At 40.8% G+C, this 14,440-nt stretch overlaps 1 protein-coding gene across 7 annotated transcripts in view; it reads right to left on the bottom strand.

The window, feature by feature from the left end:
* LOC117548077 (protocadherin-9) overlaps positions 1 to 13,061 on the bottom strand; it is a 213,989-nt gene extending 200,928 nt beyond the window's left edge. For 4 of the 7 annotated variants that reach the window (XM_034219077.1, XM_034219086.1, XM_034219107.1 and 1 more), the window contains exons 1-2: positions 12,310 to 13,061; positions 8,711 to 11,851 (exon numbers count right to left, since the gene is read on the bottom strand). In XM_034219077.1, the coding sequence (XP_034074968.1) occupies positions 8,711 to 11,746 (3,036 nt within the window). In that variant the 5' untranslated portion in view covers positions 11,747 to 11,851; positions 12,310 to 13,061. The remainder of the gene's footprint in view (positions 1 to 8,710; positions 11,852 to 12,309) is intronic. The other 3 variants (XM_034219095.1, XM_034219116.1, XM_034219123.1) reach the window with 1 other exon arrangement.
* Positions 13,062 to 14,440: the final 1,379 nt, after the last annotated feature.

The raw sequence follows: 14,440 nt of genomic DNA, 5'->3' as shown, positions 1-14,440 counted from the left end.
CTTTGTATGCCTGAAAATATATTCTGTGCAAGAGCAGAACAAACTGCCATATTAAAATTCAGCAAATTCAATGATATGAGAGGGTGTCGTATTGTCATACTGATATTCTATACACACTGTGAAGACCACTGAGACAAATGTAACATTTGTGATATTGGGCTATATAAATAAACATTGATAGATAGATAGATAGATAGATAGATAGATAGATAGATAGATAGCATAGCATTTTTAATATCCATGTTATCTACAGTTTTACCATCCCACATGGATTCCACAACATTTGGAAATCTGGCCACATGAGATTGGGAGACACTGACCACCAATTCTGATAAAATGTTTAAATATGCATTACTAGCATTGCCTTTGTACCCTCTCACTGGAAAGGAAATACAATATGATTATACTTTAGGTCAGAAGTTAGGTTTCAAATACCAGCCAGTAAGTGCACACAGCTTTTTGAAAGTGACCGTATATATGAGGTCAACTTTAAAGCCGATATGTATTTATTTATCCTCACTCAAATGAAGACTAAGCTCTGCCTCATGGCTTTCAAACAGAGTGGACAGATTAAGCTGAGTTAGGTTTACTTCCCATAGATGTATTGGCGTGGCACTTCCATCCACACACCCCTCTCCTTTTCTGCAAAGACCAGTGAAGAGGTGACACATCTTTACTTCTGAAACTGGAAAGTACCCGGAGATTGCAAAATATGAAGATGTCAAAAAAGACAGCTCTTGCAAGAAAAAATAAGCAACATTGTTACAACCGTGTTTATTTGTCCTTAATATTCTATAGATAACTATAAGAAACAATACTGAGTTTGTTAGCTTTTGTTATGATGTTGCCGTTGGAGATGATGATGGGAGATTAGGGTGCAGGTTAGGATATTTAGTAATATTTACTTTGGATATTACTGTATACACCAGACAGAGATGTGTGCCTTTTTTGCACAACTGATACACTAAGGAGCTGTTCCGTTACAGCTGCCTCTGCTGCTCCACTAATAAGAAGGAAGTCCTAATTGGATCGAGTGAGACACAACACAAAATGTGCAGAAAAGGAGTTCTTAAGGACTGACCTTAAAGAGAAATGTGGGGGTAATTATTCTGTTTAGCTTACTTCTTCTTTTATGTTTTTGAAGTTATGTTCACAGCAATGTCAGAACGGTATAAACATTAACTCTTTTAGAACAACTTAGATTTAGGGGATGGAAAACAAAGAGAGGCTATAGCATAAGTAAACTGTAACTTTGGATGATACCAACGGGAAAGTCTCATTTTTTATTGAAGCCTTCATATAAGCTTCTGCTGAAATTGAAGTTGGGAAATGAAGTGATCCCTTCACAACCAATCACGAGTGGCCATTAATCTGTAAAAGAACATATGAGCATGTCAGTTTTGTTTAATGACAGACTTGAAAAGCCTGAAACTATCATTTAATGCTACAGGCTAACCAGTGCAGACTTTAAAGCTTGAGCATCAGATGTTTGAGAGCAGCTGCTTACTTGATCCCATTGACATTCATGTATTTAGGTCAGCAAGGCTGTACTCAGCATGCAGCATGCCTTCAAGCTGCACACCGAGACATACAGATATCGATGTGCTCTTGTGACTTGTCAAGAGGGGGTGTACCCCAAACAAAACTACCTCTTTAGATTAACTTGAATTACAATTCCACTGTAAGGGTTTTATTACATTGGCTCTGTGTCAGTGACTTTGTGTGCCTCATTTCAAATATTGGATTCAGTCAAAGCAGAAAATCTGTTTGCTTCTTAAAATACACAACTTGGCATTATAATCAGCTGAGGCACTTGTTTACGGAGAAATACTGATTAGAGCTGCTTCACACGCAGTAGATTGACTGAAACATATCCCAGTGTATACATAATGTCTTATCACAACATCACAAAAGCAGAACATACAGACAAATTAAAAACAAGAAAGAAATGATCTCTTTGAAACATTTATTATGAAATTATAAAGGTAGAATAGCACTGTTCAAATAAAGCTTTTTAAAACAGAATAGGCGTTGCAATGTACTTAATACCCGGCAGAGTTTATTTCAGCTTTAATAAATGTATACCCAGCAAATTAAAAAAAGGATCAAATAAATAAAACAAAATTAAATTAAACAAGTCCATTATTGTTTAACACAGCACATTAGGCAAGATTACCAGGAGTTCAATTTACATGAAACATCTCATATATACAAGAAAGATTTACATTGATGAGGGTTACAGAGTCTTTGTGAGCTATGGGGCCCAGTGGCAAAGCAGTCAATGGCAGTCACATTTCAAGTCAAGTGTGGCTTTTAGCTTAAGAGGGGGGGGGGGGGGGTTGGCTGGCAATGCCATTATCACAACTATTAGTCTAGACACTGGAATAGGCTAGTGACAGAGCATCGGACTGTGTGTCACTTGACACAACAAACCAGTGACAAGGACACGTCTTCCTGTGGGTTTGTCATGTCAGGACACACAGCACCTCCTTGCCCATCTTTTACACACACACACCCATCCCTCTCATGATAAAAGGAGAGGGGATTGTCACGGAAAGAAAGTGGGGCTATGTACACAAAGCACCCTCATGTGTCACAAATGATCAGAACACAAAGGTGAACAAACCCTTGGTGATTTAGCATTGCTTGTAACTGCATTGACCCCGATAAAACATGTGTGAAAGGCGTGGGCTGGAGACGGGGAAGGAGTGGCTGGAGGGGCCAAGTGAGGAGTGGAAAGGGGAGATGGGTTGTTTGGGTGGGGGTGGGGGCATTCAAACAATGAATTAGCATCATAACTTCATCTTTTTGTATCATTTTTCTTCTTTTTTTTAGACAAGCAAGTAGTTAAGAAACATTTTCTTCCACCGTCTACTCTTGTATTTAAGGTAAATTTGAGAGAATTCAGATGAGGTGTTGATACTGTAAGTGTGTTAGGCTGCTGTTTGTTTTTCTCATCATGCAGTGTAAGAAAAAAATATGAAGCTAGTATGTCAACTTGATTGATTGCCTTATAAAAATGGGAAATGTGTTTTGTGGATTAGTGAGAAAATGGAGATGAATTAACTAATGGCAGTCCCACAAAAGCCAGAATGACTTTGTTTTTTGTGCATGCAAAACATTAATTTAACAAAGCAACCCCCTGAAGATTGATCATCAATCAATTTGCTTTGAAAGTTGCAGAAATGGATGAGGAATTTGAGATAAATGGGTTGCCAGCCAAATGTGATGGACAAACAACAAACCAAGAAAGAAAGACAAATCACATACGCACACACACACACGCAAGACCTTTTGATAAATGACAGGGTTTGTCATCATCAAAATAGTTCTTTTGACACGTTTAAAATAATAAAACAAATGTGTGTAAAATGGTACATGTATGAAAATGGCTTAGACAGAAATTAAATTTGATAGATGTTCACGAAAAATCAAATGCAATTCCTGGTAATTTGCCATCATCTGTGTTTTGGCACTATTATCCCTGGCAGTTATAAACAAAAAAAACTAAAAGGCTATAAATAAATATATTAAAAATCAAAAGCACTTCATTTTTCTCCACAGAAGAAAATAAAAACATATAAATGATCTCCACAGTTCAGCCAATGTACCAACGGGGAGCTTTGATTTATTTTGTTGTTTTGTGCAGACAAAACTGGATCCCCCTCGGGGCAATAATCTACTCTGGTAGCACTCACACCCACTACTTTAGTATAGCCCGCAATCCATTTCATTTCCTTTTACCCACCTAGACAGAGAAGACATGACACGTTTTTTAAAGAAATATAATGTTCTCTGCAGTAAAGAGCCCTGCAAATCCTGCACTGATGATTTAAAGCTTTGATAGAAACTTCACTCACAGACTTATTGGCTTACGATCTCCTGATAGCTACATTTGTTTTGAGGATGTGATACATTTTACTCCAAGAGCGAATGGGTGTTTGTCCTTGCATATATCTGTAGTTTGAATAATCATTAAACTGATGATTGCAAAAGACCCAACTGAAGAAACCTCAGTATTTTCTCAAATATTTGGTGTATTCACATCCTTAAGTCATTTTTTTGTTTAAGCATGTGTTTATATCTACAGAAAGGGTGCGATATAACAAGTTGGTGTTGCTATTTTCAAGAAAATGTCAAATCAACTGGAACATCTTCAGTCAAAAGTATCATGGACATGTACAGTATAAAGGATCACAAACACAGCATCCTGAAAAAGTGACAGGAAAGCTGAGGAGAAGGATGTATGATCGCAGTCGGCAACAATCACTAGCCACTCTCCATCTTCCTCTTTCATACTGCCAAAGTCTGTGTCAGCACAACCCAGAAGATATTGCAACAGACTTTTCCCCTCAGGTGCAACATTGTCATAGTTCATTAATCTTCTCAAACTTCTCCTGCTGCCATCAGTCCCCGTTCGTACTACTAATCCCCTTATTAATGTGGCAAATGAACCTGCACAAGAAGGACGACTCCCCCAAGGCTCCATAATTACAATGGTCTGTACAAACTCGTGTTTGCATAGAATGTCCATTCATTAAACGTACTGACAGGGAAACTTTAGGATTACCCTGCAAAAGATTCCTAGTTCTTCCTCACTGGGATTTCTGCATTGGAAATGTATATCACTGCACTTATACCTTATATCAACCAAACATCTTATTGCCTGCTAATTCTATTTTCATTGTAGTTGACACAACAATTATATAAAATAAACGTTGGTTAAACTTTTGGAAAAAAAGCACCCAGAAATGATTTTGATTAAGTAATTTAATGTTTTAATGACGTTCTATGTGTTCAAAAGGGAGCTGCTGTATAGTGTCCCCAGAGCTAAAGCATGGTTTGTGCTGCAGAAGAAAGAAGTATTTACACACTTTCTGTCAGTGCTTGCATCTTTTCTGCCATGCATAAAAACACTAATAACCCACAGCAATTAAGCCTTTTTGCACATGGTGTGTTCAGGCTACATGGTTACACACAACTGAAAGCCCTATATGAGGCCCATAATTGTGCATCCAAGCATATAATGTATATTACCATAACAAAGCAGGGGAAAGAGGACACATCTTGTGTATCAGCAAGAATGTACATGTAGATGTCCATATATGCTTGCTAACTCAACAGAGTTAACAGCCTTAAACTCACAAACACCATGGGATTAATTTAAGGTTAATAAAGTGACGACTTAACATGTGGATAGTACTCGATTTACCACGTTTCATACATCATCTCAGTGACTACTGTCAAACCACGCAACCTCAGTGATACCACGCTGATGTGTCCACAACATGGGCCTTGGGATCTGATGCGCAGTACATGGCTAATGCGTAGCTACATGTAGTGAGCCACATCTATGTCTCCCCGTAAGACTACTGGAAGGAAGAGAGTAAGACTGATAGTGAAACGGCTATGATTATACTTGGTTTCTTAGATGCCTGTGTTGCCTTGAGAAACTAGGACAGTGTTTTCATGCTTTTTTCCTCAGTGTTGTTTACACTAATGTAGGTCCCTGGAGGGTAAATAATAAGGGGGGAAAAAAGAAAGGAAAGGCAAAGATTTCTTCTTTTGCTATCAGCCGAGTTAGGGGTTTCTATAAAGCTGATTGCATTTGTCTGTGACACTGTAGTAGATATCTGCTATTTCTATACCCTATGTTCTATATTCTCTGGGAGGAGGACACTGCTGAAACGTGCAGGCATTGCTGGTGTTGTCAACCTTTCTCCCCACCTTCTTGTTCATCAATTTCCTTTCAGTTTCCTGATTTATTTATTGATTGGTGCTGATGTTGCATTGATGTGACTCTTAAGAATTGGAACAAAATGGCGTTTGAAGTTCTAAGAGAGAAGGTCAATTATAAAAGCTATTCCCTACAGCTTTACACATTTATTTCTCTTGAACACCCTCTTTCAAGTAATTGCTTATTTCGTGTCAATTTCAGGCAACAATGGGTGATTGATGAGGGTTTGTTACTCATAAGGCAACAACGTTAATGTACTGTAAACTCCATCATTCTATCATAGATATTTTTGAAGCTTTATTTGGTGTAAGAATTCAACACCCTATTCATTTTGGATGCAGTGCATCAGACCACATTTTAAACTGAATAATAACATTGATATTGACTTTTTTTGTATCATCTTTGTGTATATAAGAACATTTTTAATAATGCAGTTCTTATCTTTTTCCAAAGCTCCCCTACTCTCCGGGGAATATGATATGATAATCCTATGATATTAGCTTTTGGATTTACTGTCTGTTTAAAGTTTAAAGAAGGTAATTGCTATTTTTTGGCTTTTACATTTTCTTTTTTTGTTTCAAATTGCAGATAATCTCTTCTCTGTTTTCAATACACAGGCAGAATCCAAAAAGCAATTGGACTGGCTGAGCGCCTTCTTATCAATACTCATGAAACAGAGATGACATGTGCATGTCATTACAAATAGTTGCATTGTGCAAAACACTACACATATGGATGTATCAATAGCATTGTGAAATCACTCTGCTTTATCCAGTAAGACACAACAGTGCAATCATTTCACCACAATCAATAACTGCCATTTAACCTCAAATCTGAAGAGGGATTCTTATCAGTGAGATATTGTATAATAATCATCAAGAACCAGATAGTCTTCAATATAAATCTCCAAAGAAAGACATTAGCAAATAGTTGAAAGGTAGACAATTAACCTTTCGTTCTAATAATAAGGAAGGAGATAAGAAAGTGTACCCTTGTGTGCAGTCAAGTATATTAGTGCATATTCATTTGAGTAATTTAAAAGGTATTACGAAATGATATCTTACTTCCCCCTTGACTTGTTATGGTACTGGTGCTGCGGATCTAAATATTATAGGTTAACCAATAGATTAATACTGATTTAATTATGAATTTGATATGACATGATGAAATTAAATGCTTATATTTCATTTTCAAGTTCTAAAAATAAAGGAAGATAGTCAATTTGAACCGCTTTTTGTGAAAAGAAGATATTTAAACTGAGGCACACGTTGAGGTCCATTTCAACCGTTTTCTATAAGGATTAAATGCTCTACACAAATAAAATAAAATGAATCAAATGTACACAGCATTTCAGGGGAACGCTTGTGAGAAAAAGTATCTGCAACAGTAAATCATTTATATTATCAATGGCGCTGTTTACAACACGCTGGCTCTGTTTGTGTGCTTCTTTGAATCATTTGTCAGAATTATTGATTCCAATAAATCTTGTGTGGTATTGTGGGATGACGGAGTGAATCAATGAAGTTGTGCTTACAGTATAGTGTCATATCTCATGTTTCCTCCTCTAGGGTTGAATTCCCCCCCACTGCCACCGTCACCCATTTCATCGCCTCGTCTTGTCTCTCACACACATCACCAACCACACACACCAACAGCGCCTGGCAAATGACGCCAAACTGAATGCCTCTTTTGACTGCCACCTCTCACACAGAAACACATTAAATGCAACCCCAGATGCAGTGACCCGGAGGTATGCATCGATAAGAGTCGCACAGTGTCACCCCTGTAATTCCACTCTCTCTTCCGGATAGATCTTATCACTCTCATCTTTAACTGCCATTATCAGTCTTCCCTGTGCATCATTAGGCAAGAGTATTTCACTTAGAAACCAACGTAGGTTTTACTTCGTTCTTCTCCTCCCTTGCATTTACAAGTCCACTGCAGGTTGGCGTAGTGCCAGGCTGTGCCATGCAGCTCAACACTGCCACCTAAAGGTTCAGTACCACCACCCGTCAAGCCTAACCTGACAACTGTCTCACTCTGCCTCCCTTTCTCCCTCTTCTCTGCTGCTCCCTGTGTTTATCCACGTGTGTTCCGGATCTGTGTTTTGTGTAGTGGTGCTTTATTAGCAGAACAATTAATAAGGCTTTGATAAAAAGCAGCATGGATTACGTTGAAATTTGAGGCTCATTATTGGCTAATCCTTTTTGAATTGGATGTGTATCAAGTTCCAGACAAGCTTCAGTCAGTTTGCCTGTGTGCTTTGAGAAGAGGCATTTAATTCGAGTTTAGATGATGTAGCAAAGCCTACTGTGACATTCACAATACTACCGCAACAGACTAATTATTGAGTGTTGTTATTGCTGCAGGTGTTGAAAGGTTACACAATCGTTTGTGATTTAACAATACACATCAAAACAAATAAACAAACAAAAAAACATGAATACACTCAGTTTTATGAGGAGAGAGGTGAAAATTTGCTTTTTTTTTGGAAGAATGTGTGCAGCATTTATCTAGGATGATAATCTGAGTAGATAGGCAAGAAAAAAATGTTTCTTTCACAGAGAACATTGAGTCACAATTAATGTAATGTTGGTACATTTTACCAGTGATCTACCCTGGGTGCTGAATAGACAAAATAAGGCAAGGCAATCACTCACCCAGGTGCATTTTGCATTTAATATGAATTAAATATATAGTAATGACAAAACATCAGTCTATAATTATTCCCCAAGAATTATCCATGTGATTGTTGAATCAACTCCATTAAATAGCAGTTGTTCAAGTTACTTTTTTCTCTTTTTTTTCTTTTTTAAGTTTGAGAAATAGTGGAACTTGCTGAAGCAGTATGTCTCCTGTAATCTTTTCTGTTGCTTCACAGTAAGCAAGTCTCTAATCTAGACTGGCGCTTTAGCACTGTGGAACAGGGCAGTTATAGGCAGTACTTATAGACCAGTAAAAGTGCTCTTTTACCTGCTGTCTGGTGTGCATGGGCGCCTTCGTCTTGAACCCTCCTTGGGAGCTGCACTCCGAGGCACTGAAGTGGTCAGAGCTCGTGGAGGACCTCTTGGAAAGGGTGTCACAGCCCCCAACAAATGTGTTATCCAATGGGAGCTCCTGAATCACGTGATGCTTCTTCACTGAGACTGGCGTGTCGGCCTTGAGGTGGAAGGCCGATTGCGGCGAGGCAGACTTGTAGTGCCGGGCCAGGTCTGGGCTGCTGGGTTTGAAGGTTGTTGTGGGTGTGGCATTCCATTCAAAGCGTCCAATCCCTTGCTCTTCCAGCTCGGTGGGCAGGCTGATGGTTCCGTTGATTGGCTCGTGAGCAGGATCGTCAGGCTTGTTCCCCTCAATGGTGACAAAGTTGAGCAGAGAGCTTTTTGGGGACTTCCTTTTCTTGCGCTTTTTCTTTTTGTTCTGCTTGTTCTCAGTGTTGGGTGACATCCACTCAGCCCCCTGTTTTTTCCGCTGTGCAGCTTTGAATCTGGAAGCATGGCGGCAGCGCAGAAGCACAGTGACAAAGATGACAATAATCACTACCAATGCCCCAGTTACAAAGGCTATCATTATAGTTAAATAGTCACCGCTTTGATACGTTTCACTGCTTTCACCAATGTTACGGTCAATTGGAGTCTCCATGGTGCGTCGGATGAGATCATAGATGAGAGTCGAGTTGCCCACAGTGTCATTGACATACAGAAATACCAGCACAAGCGTATGGAGAGATTTAGGATATCCCAGGTCACTGATATTGACCACTAATCTGTGTAAGCCTATGTCAGTCAAAGCTGGTTTTTCCTCCAGAGTAATATTGCCTGTGACAGGGTCAATTCTGAAAAGTCCTTTGTTGTTTCCACTCACAATGGTGTATTTCAGTTCTGCATTCATTCCTGTATCACCGTCTACAGCAAACACTTCTGCTACCACAGATCCTGGGATAGAGGAGAGAGGTACGAGCTTGAAAGATGTATTGGAGGGGGGATAGATGACAATGGGGGTGTTGTCGTTCACATCGATTACATTTATGGTCACCTTGGCGGCTGAGGAGCAAGGAGGCCTGCCACTGTCCACAGCCCTGACATCAAAAGTGTAGGAGCTCTGTTGCTCCCTATCGAATGACACATTAGATTTAATCACTCCAGAGTAAGGATCCAGGATAAAGTTCTCATTGTCATTCAGTATAGAAAGAGAAACCGCAGCATTTTCTCCGGCATCTGAATCTGTGACAGTTATCACCCCAACTGTGCTGTATTTTGGAAGATTCTCAGACACAAAGAACTGAAAGTGGTTATGTGTGAACTTTGGGTTGTTATCATTTTCATCCAGCACAGTTACAATAACAGCCGCCTGCGTCTGCAAAGGGGGTGTCCCGTTATCTCTTGCCGTTATAGTGAAGAGGAACCTATCCTGATCCTCCCGGTCAAAGACCCTGGATGCAGTCAGGACCCCAGTTTTTCGGTCGAGATCAAAGAAGGATGCATTTGGTCCCAGCTGATAAACTATCTCTGCGTTTTTCCCACTGTCCTCATCTGTGGCACTGAGAGTCGTGAGGAACAGGTCGCGCTTGTTGTTTTCCATAACAGCTAGCTCAATAACTGGCTGAGTAAAAATAGGCGGGTTGTCATTCTCATCCTCCAGCCTCACTCTTACCAAGGCAGTCTGATTCAAGCTGGGTTTTCCAGAGTCAGAAGCCACGATTTTAAAGTTATACTCCTTAGTGCCTTCGTAGTCAAGCAGAGCAGATGTCTCTAACAGATACTGGTTGTCGTACACAGCCTTTAGATGGAAGGGCACATCTTTCTCAATGAAACAAATGACCTTGCCATTGATGTCAGTGTCTTTGTCTGACACTGTGATGAGAGCTATCTTGGTATTGATGGGATCCTTCTCAGAGAGGAAAACAGTGCCGTTAATGGGACTGATTATGTATCTCAGGTCTATATTAGGTGGATTGTCATTCACATCAGTCACATTTATAGTAACAGTAGCTCTTGCGGGACTAGAGCTGCCATCACTGGCTAAAACAGAAAGCTTGTGAATAGCCATCTCCTCTCTGTCGAGAAGTCTCTGCACTGTAATTAGGCCAGATGTTGTATTTAATGCAAAGAGTCTTTTCGTAGCAGCTGACACCTGAGTCCCAAATACATAACGTATTTCTGCATTCGCCCCTATGTCTGCATCTGATGCCTGGAGCTGCACAACAGATGTGCCAATAGCGGAGTTTTCTGGTATGTGCACATCTATCTGACCCTCTTTAAACACCGGTCTGTTATCATTGACATCCGTTACTGTAACTTGGAGAATTGCAGTGCTGGATTTCTGTGGACTGCCACCATCCTCCACTTTGATCTTCATCACATATGTATCCTTCTGCTCTCTGTCCAGATTCTGCTGCACAATGAGCTGGGGCCACTTCTCCCCCTCAGGCGTTTCCACTATGTCTAAGCCAAAGGCACTTTGCCCGTTGATGAGCTCGTATTTGTGGACACTGTTAGGGCCAGTGTCTGGGTCAGTGGCAGAAGGAATGGCAAATCGGCTGTTAATGAGCGTGTTCTCAGGGATGGAGATGTTGATCACAGGGGACGGGAACATGGGGGCATTATCATTTGTGTCTTTGACAATTATTTTGATTTTAATCAGCCTGAAATAATCATTAGGGAGGATGACCACTTCAATTTCAAAGGAGCACTCGCTGTCCTCAAACGAGGGACCAGGGCACAACTTCTCCCTGTCGATTCGGTTTGATGTTGTGAATATCTCGCCAGTGCTGCTCAGAACACGCACCAGAGGGTTATCTCCTGCTTTGGAGACGAGCCGGTACACAAGATTAGCACTTGCTCCAGTGGCAGCATTTGTATGGGAAATGTTTAGGTCCTTTGGTATGTTTCCAATGAGGACATTTTCTTGCAACTCCTCTCTGATGGGGTATATTAGCTCTTGGGCTATTGAAGGATCTAGCCATAAGCAGGCGAACAGGGCACCCAACAGGTAATAGTCTTTTAGATCCATGACAGCGTAAATGTGTTTCCAGTCTTTACAAATCAAAGGTTTTTTTCTATGCAATGTTGTTACAGGCCTCCTTGAATGTGATGGCAGGAATCTTCCAGCGACAACCTATGAATACATGAAAGAGTTTATCTTTAGTGAAAATAACTTTCCCATGCACAGTAATTCAATTTAATTAACAACCCCCAACCTCAAAGTCAGCTGTTTTGTTCACTTTTTTTTTTTACAGTCCCTATTAAACTATACCCAAAGGCTTTTATCAACAATTCACAGTAAAAAATCTAAAGCAACACTTAACCCACCATTTATGTTTGCTCCCTTTCTAAAAATCCTCCACATTTTATAGTCACCAATAATTATTTCAGCGACTCAAACCCCCATTGCCACAAACTTCACTACACATGACACACTCTTATTAATATTAAACTAAATTGCTGAAATTAAAGAGCTTTAGCTTTGTGCGGGCTTATAAACGAATGAATGCGCATGAATGAAGCCTAGAAAATGAGCTCAGACAGATTTTGAATTCTTAGTGGGCAACTGAGACCTATTCTTATCGTACATACCCAAATCCGTTACAGCGCAGGAGAAAAGCTGGAGTGTGTCAGCTCATAGTCTTCTCCTCCGGTGTACCTGTGAGATTATTCGAGCAAAGATATCCTTCTCAGTCAGATCAAGCTTTGGATCCAGGAATAAGAAGAACAAAATATTCGACCCGCTGGAGTAATCAGTCTCAAGATTTTTTTTGGGGTAAAATCAGCTGGTCGCAAAAACTGGAATCAAATAGATGCTGCAAATGTCGCAGTTCCGTTTCCCTCATTTAACTTCAGGAATGGACAGGATCTAATTGTGCGCCCTGCAGTGATTGCGGTGATCAGCGCCGCTCTCCAGAAGTCACAGCCAGGTGATCACTGTTTGGTGCTGTCTTCCATTTGAACCGGTCCTAAAAAAAATAGTGCTCATCTGCCGTAAACGTACCGAGAAAAACCGGCGTTATTTTCCCCCGGGCTACCTGTTAAGGTGAAGGTGCCGAAGAGGTGAACACAGGAGGAGACACTGCTGTCCCGTCATGTTTCAAGTTCATGAAGCACCATCAATAATCAGCCGAGAAAACCACAAGGTTAAAAAGAGATCATGAAGAAAAAGCGATATCTCAGAGTGGATCCCACTTGGAAATGCCAACCTAGATATAAATGCTGTTCAGTGTGGCACCGATGTGCAGCGTGTATGTGCCGTTTATCCTTGCACTCTCACTCCCGGAGCAGAATATCTTGCACTAACTCTGTGTAAACCCATAGAAGGGGTGGTGAAGTACACCACACCGACGCCCCCCACCCCGCCGACCATCATCATTGGACACCGCCCCTTTCTCTCAGTGGCGTCGACAACCCGAGCGCCCACAGGATTGGCCCAAAGTCACGTCACTTAATGCAGACCGGAGCGTAGTCCGCGGTGAGATGCTCTGTGAAGATGCTGCAGGCTGCAGAGACGCTTAACCAAAAATCCCGAGGCTGGAGGGGGATGATGATGACGACGACGACGATGAGGATGATGAAGCCGCTAGTGCTGCTGCTGATAATATGGAGAACAAGAGTGTCTGTTCCCTTGCTTATGCACTGGTGATGATTATATAAAAGGCAGATAGCCGTCATTGGCTCTAAAAGGGACACATCGAAAGGCATAAGCCAACCTGTTAGGCTGTTGTCAGGTAGGCTGCACTTATTGCAGTAGACACAAAAACCCAACATTTTGAAGCCGTTAAAATCACAAACTGAAACGGTTTATAATGGATAGGACTTGCCAAGAGTCATAGAAAGTAATAGAAGCCTTGTGTAGGAGTCACTAATTGCACTCCAGACAGAGAAGCCGTTGTGTAGGCTTCGCATGTTTGCACGGGGTGCATATTCACGCTCTGTCCGCCACACTCAGCACCCTGCAGCCACTCATCAGCATTTGTCCGTAAGAAATAACCTTGACAGTTATCCCAGTCATCAAAGCTATACACAGCATGTGGTGCGAGCTCAGTGCGTAATGGTTGAATTGCATTTCCTTTTAAGTTTAGTGCCTCGTGCTAGGGCTGTGACGATCTGAGGCAGCTGTGGTGGGACTTTGGAATTGCCTATAACTGCAGATGATCTTAGTTGACACGTTTTAAAAGAAAAAAGGGGAAGACTGAACTGTGTAACGGAACTGACTAACACCAAACAAATTACACTTCCGATGTGGCACAATGCAATTAGAAAACTGCAGATTTACATTAAGAGACTGCAAATCAGAGTCAACCATACAACCACACTTTAATGCATACTGCTATCCAATCATTACTTAATTTCAATGCAGTAGATAACCCTCAATTTCCTCCAAGACTCTCTGGTTGTGCTGCTGCTGAGAAAGGCAAGCTGTTGAGCAAAGGCTGAGCAGCCTGCCATGGTGAACACTGCCATCTTGAGGTGCTCTTATACAAATGCCTGAACTGTGCTGTGAGCTCTCTACAGCTCTTGGAAACCACAAACTACACAATTTTTAACCAAGATTGTGTACATCCTCTTCAGTCGTAGCTAGAAGTGAGAACAGAATTAATGACCCAATGAGTGGCTCAGTAAGAAGCAAAGTGTGAACAAAGAGACAGCATGATGTGAGAATAAGCCCTGTTGTTGGCAAATGGTTAATGAGAGTGATGTAAAGACATGGTACCCA

This window comes from Gymnodraco acuticeps, unplaced genomic scaffold (genome assembly GCF_902827175.1).
Source record: "Gymnodraco acuticeps unplaced genomic scaffold, fGymAcu1.1, whole genome shotgun sequence".
NCBI classification, from domain to species: domain Eukaryota; kingdom Metazoa; phylum Chordata; class Actinopteri; order Perciformes; family Bathydraconidae; genus Gymnodraco; species Gymnodraco acuticeps.
The sequence above is the reverse complement of the archived record's forward strand: the minus strand, read 5'-3'. Positions and strand labels throughout refer to the sequence as shown.